We start from the raw sequence: 11594 nt of genomic DNA on the forward strand, positions 1-11594 counted from the left end.
AGTGCTAATCCTCTTGTTGGGGAGGAGAACAGAAATCGGTTTTAAGAGCCTTTTATGTCAAAAAAATGGCTTTGTTGTGTGGATGGGTACAGAGTTCATTCGGATTTAACACTGCTAAATCTGACAAACTCGTAGTGTAGACCAGGCTTAAGGTTACCAAAGTTACTTCACTTTTAAAGTAATTGACATTTAAAACCTGTTTTTCAGAGTTAAAGACTCCACTGAAAAACCAAACACTTCCCATTCATGATTAGAATTTAAATTTACTTTTTCATGTTCAGGAGGCAAATCTCATATTTAGTGACTCTCTAACAGTCTGCTAATTTTCACTGCTAAGTGTTCACAAAAGAGAAACACACTACAAACTGCTTAATAATCTCAGTATAGAAATCATTTTATAGCCTTTGAGTAGACTCGTTTTACATTCCTCCAAATCTGAAAGTTCTAACCTCTCATGCTCTTCCCTGCTTCCAACCTGCAGCTCCAGATCTAGATTTGGAGACCTGGAAGCATTCCATAGTATGCGTTCCCCTTCATATAGATGGGTTACAGACCCTTCTACTTCTTAAGGGGTGGAGCTAGCAGGCCTATTCTGGATTTCTCACTCTGTAATGCAAAAGGCAAAGCAGCCTAATTACTACAGAGAGTCTTCTCCCCCCATAGTTTGAGGCGCACTACTGAGAGCGGTTCCAGTGTCAGCTGCAATCAGGGGACATTTGGCCACAAAGCTTCTGCTGATAGGATCTAGACTATTGCACTGGGAAGGGGGAGAGGGGTAGGAAGGGGAACTACTCTCCTATGGGAAAGTAACCAATGTAACGGAGAATTTAGTCCTGTTTGGTTATAAACCAGGCCGTACTTAAATTTCATGCAGCTTAAACTCAATGGCCACTCATCTTTGCAATCTATAAATAGACAGCATATTCAAACAATCATAGTATGGGAGTATACAGCAATTAATTTACTGTAGTGTTTACCACAAACTAGGATTGTTACAGTGACTGAAAATACAAGCTATTCTATAAAAGTCCATTTTATTTCTGCAAGGGACCAATGAACTACATACAGAGCCTCTGTTTACAGTTATTTTTTCCCCTCATGTTCAGTGTTTTTTGGAATAAGTGGAAAAGTTAGCCTTAAAAAAGTAAACTCAAAATTAGAAAATGGTATTGAAGGAATAGCTCAGGAGACTGGCAATACAATTGATAAACTTTCACTACCACATCACTATTACCCTCCCCACATTTCACTCAGAGAGAAAATTCCACAATAATTATTAAAACAAAAAACCCACTCACATTCTCTCTTCTGGATTTCCCAGTGCACTCCCTTTACTCAGGGAAGACCTGATCCAACTTCATTTCCCACATTTTATTGGACAAAATTGCACAAAGAATTCTGCGTGAGAAAATAATTGGTGGGTTTAAAAGTCAGACATCACAAGTTCTAGTCTGGCTCTGCCACTTGCTTGCTACATGGCCCACAGCAAATCCCTTAACCCTAGAGCCAGATAATGAGCTCATTCAACTGCTGTGCCCTACTTTAGCAGTGCAAAACACCCTCAATGGAGATTTTCCCAGTGTGAGAAGTAGGCAGATGGAACAGAACTAATGTTAGGCAGGTTCTACAGGACTCTCTATAGTCCCCCAGCATAGTCAAAACTACATATTAACAATCCCCAGTTGGTGTACAGCTCGTTGGGAGTCTTTAATGTTCAGAATAATTTAAAGCAGCACTCCTATGCTGGGTACACTTGGAAATCTGGACATGTGTCTAAATTTCCCTACCTGGAAAAAATGGGATTTATTTAGCTAGTTCACAAGGTAAAATATTTGGAAGGCTTACTTAATATTTGTACAACCCCATGAAGATGAAGCATTAGATAACTGCTGAGTATTGTTAGCAATCTTTTCAATGCAGAAACAAGAAACTACACAAGTTATAGAGAATGTTCCAGGAAAAAAAAAAATCAATAAAAAAAAAAAATCTTACTACCCCATACATATTAAACACATGCTCAAAGAATAAGCTGGTTCCTTTTCCTAAATTTTCAGTTTTGATCACTCAAATGCTTTTTACTTTGGCCACTGTTTTCCAAGAGCTAGTAAAATATCACCTCTTATACACACTCAGAGAACAATAAATAGTCACATTCTTCATAAATCAGAAAGGAAGTGTCACCTGAATTTACAGAACTTATTCTGTTAGGACTGTTCATATAAAAAAAATCTTACTGACCGGAAATGGTAGAACTATACTATAAAAAGGTTATAGGAATGCTTTCACTGAAAGTTTGTGCCTAGAAATTACACATAGGAAAATCTCAAACTTCATATAGCTGGTCACCTTGTCTTCTTTTACATCCTCTCCATAAAACCTGCCTCTGTCATAATACCTGTACATTGCTCCCATCTGACACCGGATAGGCAACCGCTAAGTGGAGCTGCCATTTTTGCTACATTCTCTTCAGTATATGGTTCTCTCATCATCCCAACCTGCTCAAACTCTGTTTGGCTACCGGTTGTCATGTAGATTGTGAGTGCGCCAGAGTACGGACTATCTTCGTCATTTGTCTGTACGGCACCTAACACAACGGCACCACAAAGATAGAATTTTTTGGGAGAAAATACTACTGATTGCTGTTTCTTGAGATTAATATTGTATTGTATAATTTAATATTGTAATATTGAAAGTACAGAATGTTATCAATTTATGATAAAGTTAAGTATGTGCACCTGCATTTGACATTGACCAGTATGTTAACTTAGGTAGACCCCAGTCCTGCAATTTGATCTGCAATCTGAAACTGTGGGTCCCCACAGTTTCTATATTTATTTTTAGAAGGATTTTGGGCCATGTTTGTATTTTCAGACTAATGATGAAAGAACTGTATTTATTCTGGACCAGAGTTAATTTTGTGGTGTTCTGAAATATGCATTTTTTACACTTGAGAAGTGGCACTCAGATGCTACAGTGGTGAGGGCCTGTATACAACTCTAAAACAGATCATTTCATTTTGCTGGACAGATAGAGGGACACAAAGATTAGACTGAAAACATGATTAGAAAAAGCTACTTTTAAAATCTCAATTTTTAAATAAATATTCAAAAATTTCAGAAGGTATTCTAGTTGAAAGTGGGATCTAATCCTAAAGATTTGAAAGCATAAGAATTTCTCTCTTCTTTTTTTCAATTACAAAGGGGTTCAAAAACAGGCTTAAACTATGGAGAGCCTACTACTTCTCCAGAATAGACAGCAGGCTGGCTGGGACTAGAACCCTAGTCTTACAGATGAGAAGGACAAAGAACTCTACTAAAACTCTTTGCTGGTCACAGGCAACAGACAGATCTTTACAATGTAAGGAGCAAATAGCCATCCAGTACATATAGTGGAGAAGTGGGCCCACATTTGCACAAAATGGAGCATTTATCTGTGCAGAGTGTGAAGCGGCCAGGGTGGATAAAAAAATCAATGATTTAAAATAAATAAAATAAAATAAAAACAACAGATTTTTTTTAAAATTTAAAATTGGATTTTTTTGATAAAATGCTTTTTGAGGAAAAAACCTAAAGATAGTTTTAATTAAGATAGCTCAAAGATATCTCATCATGGAATAGGGATTATAAATTCTAATTCTATAGTATGAGACAATATATTCATGTAATGTTTAAGAAAAGTTTTGTAAATGAGTTCCAATAGTTCATGGATTAGGGACCCAATTTTATGGGATTCCAGGGGCTTCTGTATAGATTGTTTAGGTTAATCTTTCTATCTACCCAATGGAATTCAGTGCTCAGTCTAGAAGATACCATCAGAGATGCTTAGTTTTGCAGTTCTCAAACTGTGGATTTGTGTCTCCAGAGATAACATGATGGTTAACATCAAAAATGTTTTAAATAAATAAATTATAAAATATATAGAGGTGAGAAATAACAGACCTCAAGTGTATTGTCCCTCTGCAGATCTGTGTACACAGAGTCAATCCCTTACCTCTATCTAAAAGTGCAAAGTTTCAAAAAATTCAATGAATAGAAGATTGTTGGGGGCGGAATAGATCTGGACAAGGAGAAGTCTGGAGATAAATGTGAAAAGGGAGGGACAAGCAGTAGAAACGAAAGTTAAACTGTTTGAGCAGCATATTCCAGAAGTCTCTCTCAGTGTAGCCTTTGTTGAATTGAGATCTACCATACCATTCTCTCACTAGAAGGGAAAACCTATAATGGCAGCAGGCGGTAAGAGAGACCCAGTTTGGGAATAAGAACCATTCAAGAAATATGTTTGCTGATGTTTTAAAGAAAGTCACACCAGTGAACTGGTGGAAGTCACTTAAGCACTTGGATTCAGACTGTTGAAGTGACAATCTCACTTTTAACAGCAGTAGCTTCTTCTGCAGGTGTAGAAAGAATATTTTCTTTCTTTGGACTAATTCATTCCAAATTGAGAAACTGTTTGGGACCTGAAAAAGCAGGAAAGCTTGTTTTTCTTTTCCAGATTATGAACAAACAGGAAAATGAAGGTGAAGACGACTGAGTTAGCTACAGAAGCCAATATTTTAAGTTTCTCATGTTGACACAGTCTATTTAATTTGGTTTTTTTTTTTAATATTTCATTTAACTATTTTAGTTAAAACAATTTTAACAAAGCCTAACCTGATTTTAAAAAATTTGAATATTTAACTAAATCCAAAAATTTGTATGCTTGTTTTGTTAAAATATTATATGTTGCTGTTGAAGAAAAAATCCAAAATACATACTGTTGCTGTTTTAGTTAAATAAAACAATTTAAATGTTTGTCTAGTGATGTTCTCCTCCTAATACAGCACGGCAAGAAAATCCTTCAACTATTAAAGATTAATCTGTTGAATTGGAGATATTTCACCTCCCAATGACTTCATAAATATATTCTTCAATTACCTTTGGTAAATGAAATAACCAAACAATCATTCGTTTTCTGATATAGCTGTAAAACTAATCTGAAAAATTTTAAAAATAAAACACTTTAAAAATGTATAATGGGTTTTTTCTAAAAATGAAATTTACATCCATCTCTGAGTTGTGAAGAATATGTATTAAGGTTATAACAACCAACAAGAATGCACTTTTATGTAGAAATCCATGATTAAATCGAGTCTTCCTGACTAGTGATTTAAATCAAATCCACCCTGGAAGGGGCTATAAAACACTACCAAATCAGAACAGTATTGGCTCTCCCCCTCACCCCCCCCCACTTGTTTTGCATAAGTGGAAAATGAGTACACAAAGTGAAAGGCAGTAGAGAAACAGGTCTATCATGATCAGTGCTGTTCCTATTAAGCGAGCAGCAAACTCCTCATTGATTTCAAAAGGGGTAGGATGAGGCCTCAAAGCTAACAAAATTAATAAGTAACATTGCTTCAATTACAACCTATTTTTTTCAAGTATATCTAGTACACAAATTTTCAGGTACATTTAACCTTAAGGAAAGTCATAAATAGTGACAAACTATTTTTGAGGCACATGGAGACAGAAGTTAGTAGTTTCAAATGAGTAGTGACACAAGGAGTTTGAGATTCCACTGGATTACTGCTTCATAATTATAATGACTCAGTGCTTACCTGAATCCAGGCAACTGGCAAGGATTTCTTCATGTCCCCAAAAAGATTCTCCCTCCCATTCATTACCCACAATCTTAGATGTCAAGGCTATCTTCTCTCTTGAGAATGGCTGGAATTACTAGCTTCTGAATCAGCAAACCTGTTATTGTAGTCCATGTTAGAATTTTTTAATTTAATTTTTTAAAAATGATTTATTAATGGTCCTCTGAATGTTAAAGTTACTTGCCCAAAAAGAAATTTGGTCGCTTTTTTTTTTAATTAAAAATTAAGGTCTTTTAAAAATAAAGTAGTGTTGAACACTAGACATACTTGTATGTAGCTTGCATGGTTGCACTTATGTTTTGTCATTCAGTTCACTTATTACTTGTTACGTACTTTTCTCATCACTTAAAAAACCAAACACCACTCCAGATTCAGAGACAACTATGCTTTCTTGTTAAAAGACTGGGATGGAAAGGAAGAAGATGCTTAAGTGAATATGGGTTTGTGATAGAGCCTCTCTGCTCCAGGATGGGTAAAAATAAAGTCATCAGATTTTTTCTGTTAAAAATTTAAAATAAAACTATTTAATATTAAATTTGAAATTATGACAAACTACTAAAATAATTTCAAAAGATTACATAGTACATGTTTGCTGCCAAGTTTTAAAGAAAGTCAAAGCACTGAACTGGTGGAAGTCACTGGCTAAGCACATGGAACCAGAGTCTGTTGAAAAGATAAACCAGCTTTTGACAGCAATAGCCTCTTCTGCCTGTGCAAAAAGAATATATTCTATTCATATCTATAGAAATGCTTATTCCATTAGTACAGCTCAATGACTAGTTTGCTCAAATAAAACGAACTGCGAGTTGAAAACGTAGGAAAGATAGATTTTATCTTCTTATACCTAGTTTTTATTCATAGAATGGAAAAAAGAAAACTATTAGCTCTAAACTCATGAAGGACATGGTCTTCAGCTCAATTCAATATGCATAATATTTTTTGTTTAATAAATCAATTGTAAATGCAAATCATGGTTTAATAAGAAAAAATATGTATCCAGCGTCTTTAAGCTTTATTTAATTAAAAAAAGTTTGCGCATTTTTAATTGAATACCAATTTCCATACAAATAGAGCTTGAATAAAAAAATTAATCTAATAAATAGGAAATGCATCATTCAACATTATCTAACAGAAAAGACAAGAATCTGAATAGATGTATGTTAAGATATATAACTATATAGATAGAGTGTATCCCCGGTTAACAAAAAAGTATTTAGTGTAAAGACTATAATTAGTTTAACGTGTTTTAATGGTAAACAGAGAGTCAACCTCTCTAAGAGAATAATCAAAAAGCAGAAATGCAAAACAAGATTAAAGTTTAAATAATTTAAATCCAGGTTTCCTGCTTGCTGATTGAAATCATGGTTAAAATCAGTGATTTAATTTGCTCTGATTAAAATCAATCCATCCTGCTCTGTGGCTTTAAGGCTTTATGCTGCGGATGAGGAGAACAGAGACACTGCTGTTGCTGCCTCTTATCCAGAAACTCAATTGGGACAAAAAGAAACACTGATCTATGTTGTGTGGTTGCTCTTCGTCACCAATCCCAGAAACAAGCTTCTGATCTGACTTCTACTTAAAATTTTGGATGTCATGACTGACTGGTACATCTGAAAAAGACTGACCTTCCATCTTAGTTTCCCCATGTACAATAAATGGCACTGAACAGCAGCTTCTCCCTAATATGCACTTCACAAGTCAAGGACATACAAAAGTCCAACATGTGCACTCTATAAATAATGTGATACTAGAAAACTCGAGGGAGAATTTAGCAAATAGAGGGCCCAGTGAACAAAACCTAGGGAAGGCCAGTTTTCATTTTCAGCGTTGAGCAGAACTGCTTTGTAAGCAGAGAAACACAGACGTCTTAAGTGCAGATCAGCAGCGTGTGACAAGAAGCAATTACGTTTTGCTTGTCCACAGTACATACTAGATTGTCCCAAACTGCTGCAAAAAAACAGAGATTTCCTAACTTATTTCAGTCAGCCACAAAATGACAAGGAAGGAAAAGGAAAAAGATATCAACGAAATGATGAGTCCAAGGGCCTCACAAATTGCTTTCACAGCTCTGTCTACCTAACAAGCAAGGGATCAAGACTGGTATGTTACCATAACTAGCCAAGTGGTCTATTTTCCTTGTTTGCTCAAATAAGAATGTAAATGTTCTGACAACTTTTCAGGAATTCAAATAAGAATATAAGTGTCATTTCAACTTTTCTGGACAATCTCCTACATGCTACTGCAAAGTTGTTTTTCTATAAATTTTCTTGGTATTATTATAAAGAATATATATTCAAATAGATTGAGTTCACTGATAAATACATTCCCCCCCCCTTCCCCACAACACACACACTTGCCTTACACCTCATGGTGGAATCTTAAATCCATTTCACATTGTAAGTATCAAATCAACATGTGGCAAATGTGTGTCAAGCAGTGTTTTTTGCCTTTTCTACCACATGAGACTGTTCTTTAGTTTCAGAGTAGCAGCCGCGTTAGTCTGTATTTGTAAAAAGAAAAGGAGTACTTGTGGCACCGTAGAGACTAACAAATTTATCCGAGCATAAGCTTTCGTGAGCTGCATCCGATGAAGTGAGCTGTAGCTCACGAAAGCTTATGCTCAAATAAATTTGTTAGTCTCTAAGGTGCCACAAGTACTCTTGTTCTTTAGTTTGTCTCCTTCAGTTCCTTTAAAGGGAACATGGTGTAGTCATCTAAAGTTTTCCTATAGTATCTCAGTAGTGACATAATGAAAAAAGCCAGTGATTACCAATACCTTAAAAATTGGTCAAACTGAAGTCAATTACACTAAACCTTTGTCTGCAATAAATTAAGAAACATAATTCAACTACTATTATATCCCTATACTGCAGATCTCAACACTTTTTATGAGATAACATATGTACTATACAGATAACTTTCTGTAAACTGCAGTCACTTTTCAGACTTTAAACTATGTAAAAAAACAGCACACGTTTTACACTTGAAGTCACCAATAGGGATTAATCTATTCAGTTTACAAATAAAAAAAAGTTTTCTAACTACCAGCCCTAGATATTCAATCTTGTACTTGAAAGTCAAGTTTGTTATTTTGGACTCATCCATCAACAAACAACAGTTTTATTTATAAGAAGGGGGGCAGAAAAAAAATCAGTTACCTCTCATATGGTGGTACTAGCTCTCCAATGTTAAAAAGAGAAGGTATAAACTTAATTTATTCAAGTAAACATAGGACTTAACAGATGTAGGCAGAAGGCTAGTTGATTACAATAGTACCAATTTCACCCAGAGTAGAATCATACAAATCTTATCTTTAAGTAGATACAGTATACAGAAGGAGAAACTGTTCATCACCCTAGAGAAAAAGCTCTTATTTTCAGATTTGTAGCTAAATAATGAAGCTTTGTTTTTTATCAATACTTTACTTCCAGGAATCTGTCTCCATTTTCGATTCTGTGCTCTCTTGATTTGGTTAGAGATTTTAAAATATTTACATTTCCATTCTCTCCCCCCAACCTCATCACAGTGTATTTCAGTTCAGAAGTTACCTATATTAAAAAGTATCATACTTGTCTCTGATCCTAGCACTTTTCCTCTGAAAACGTCAGAGAGCTTTATAAAGGAAGTCAAAGCACAGATAATCCCATTTCATATATGGGAAAACAGGTACAAAGAAGCAAACTGATTTACCCAAGGCCACACAGCAGGCAAGCAGCAGAACTGGGAACAGAACCAATGCCTTGCAACTCCCAGGTCAGCTTCCCACTCTACAGGATCACCCCTTTCAGAGCATTAAAAAATCCTCTAACCTAATTACACCTTGCATACAATGTGCCCGAGTCGTTCGTAGCTTTTTATTATTGGCTGTTACTTAATGCCAACATTCATACTGCTTTCATAAGTTATCTTAAATGGTATTTTGGTGCCAAACGAGGCTGCCATTTCATTTATGTCAGGGATTGGGTTATAAATAGGAGTAGAAGAGGACGTTACAGGCCGCCTCTTTCCAGGCATTACACGTCGGCCTTTCTGAATGTGATGGAAGGACCAGAATAATTAAGTAGTAGTTTAAGGGGACAGAAAAAAAGGGCTCGCAAGCGTGCAGTCATGTCGCCTTTTCAACCCGCGCCACGGGGCTGCAGGCTCTGGAGAAGTCAGGACCTCGGCAGAGCAACCGGGTGCACTAGTAAAAACGCCGTTAGCTCAGCTCACCGGGCACCCACCCGCCCTGGCTGCGCTCTCCAGCTCCGGGCACGATCAGCGGGCGGACCAGCGCGGCGGCCGAGCTGGCGCTTGCCAGACACCCCCTCTCCTCCTCCTCCTCCCCCTCCCCCCCCCCGCACGGGGCTGCCGCCGGGGTCCCGGGGGCCAGTTAACGGGCCGTCTCGACGGCCGCCGCGGAGGGTCTGCTCCCCTGGCTCCTCCCCAGCCCGCTCGCCCCACCCAACGCGCGCGCCGCCCCGAGCGGAACCGGCTCGGGGACCCGCACAGAAACACCCGGGGCGGGAAGAGGGGAGTCCGTGGGGCCTGCAGCCCCAGCTTGTCATCGGACGGGGGGGGGGGGTGAAGAGCGTACGAGGAGGGGCCCCGGGGCAAAAGGAGCCGCACGCAGCCCCAGTCCGGCCCTGACCGACCCCCCCCCTCCCCCAGTTCCCTGACACTCCTGGGGAGCCCCCACCCTACCTGCCGCCTCCCTCACAGCCCAGCCACGGTACGGGGCCCGCTCACCCATTCGCTAAGTAGCGGCGTCAGCCCAGGCCTGGACCATATTCCCGATCCCGTCCTGTACGGCCAACACGGGTCACTGTCGTCCTCCCAGACCCAACTCGGACACCCATTGGCCCAGGCCCCCCCCCGGGGATGACGTCACGAAGGAGGCGGGGCTTCCCGTAACGAGCTTCCTGGACGCCAGAACTCTAGGGTTGCGGGGTCGCTGCTAGCGGCGGCGGAGGGAAGCAGGGCGGTTTCATTGCGCCTGCGGGTGGAGGGGAAGGGCAGGATTTTGCTCCCCCTGCACGATGGGGGCAGCGGAAGGTTCTATGCCTTCTTGCACCTGAGGGGGAGGGGGGTGGTGGTGGAGCGGTTTAGAACCTTCTAATCCCCGGGGATGCGTGTGGAATGTGCCGTTCCTCCTGCAGTTCGGGGGGGGGGGTCTCCCTCCGCCTTGCCAGGGCGGGTCAGACCATTCTGTAGGACCCTGTAGCCGCGGGGGCAGCGGCGCTTGTGGCGGGTTCCGACGGGGTGGGGGTTGGATTCTTCCGAGTCTGCCAGCAGACCTCTGGGTCCGGGAGGAGGGCAGCTGCTGGACTGTGCTAACCCTCCTGTAGCCAAGGAGGGGGGTTCATAGTTTTGTAATCCACTTTCAACCGGAGGGGGTGGGGAAAAGGGTCTTTGGAGCATTCCCCTTGAAATCAGGGATGGCCTGTCACACCAGCTAGGTCTACTTTGCAATCAGCTGGTGAGACTGGAGCTTGCGTCCATAGCAAGCTAGCTTTAACCTAGCTAGCCCAGGCTAACTCCTGAGGACCAGCCACCCCATGAAGGACTCTGGGTGCATACCTGAACTGCTAGGCCATGCTATCACCATCCAGGCTGCTGTAGGAAGATACTGCTATCTAGCAGAGGGGTAGGTGTTAGTCTGTATCCACAAAAACAAGGAGGCCGGTGGCACCGTAAAGATTAACAGATTTATTTGGGCATAAGCTTTTGTAGGTAAAAAAAAAAACTCACTTCTTCAGATGCATGGAGTGAAAATTACAGATACAGGTGTAAATATACTGGCACATGAAGAGAAGGGAGTTACCTTAGAAGTGGAGAACCAGTGCTGACAAGGCCAATTCAGTCAGGGTGGATGTGGTCCGCTCCCAATAATTCATGAGGAGCTGTCAATACCAAGAGAGGGAAAATTGCTTTTGTAGTGAGCCAGCCACTCCCAGTCCCTATTCAAGCCCAAATTAAT

At 39.8% G+C, this 11594-nt stretch overlaps 1 protein-coding gene across 1 annotated transcript in view; it reads right to left on the minus strand.

Moving 5' to 3' along the window:
* IL6ST (interleukin 6 cytokine family signal transducer) overlaps positions 1-10506 on the minus strand; it is a 70408-nt gene extending 59902 nt beyond the window's left edge. The window contains exon 1 of the mRNA XM_038402465.2: positions 10364-10506. Coding sequence (XP_038258393.1) covers positions 10364-10367 — 4 coding nt within the window. The 5' untranslated portion in view covers positions 10368-10506. The remainder of the gene's footprint in view (positions 1-10363) is intronic.
* Between the last annotated feature and the right edge of the window lie 1088 nt (positions 10507-11594).

This window comes from Dermochelys coriacea, chromosome 5 (assembly GCF_009764565.3).
Source record: "Dermochelys coriacea isolate rDerCor1 chromosome 5, rDerCor1.pri.v4, whole genome shotgun sequence".
NCBI classification, from domain to species: Eukaryota; Metazoa; Chordata; order Testudines; family Dermochelyidae; genus Dermochelys; species Dermochelys coriacea.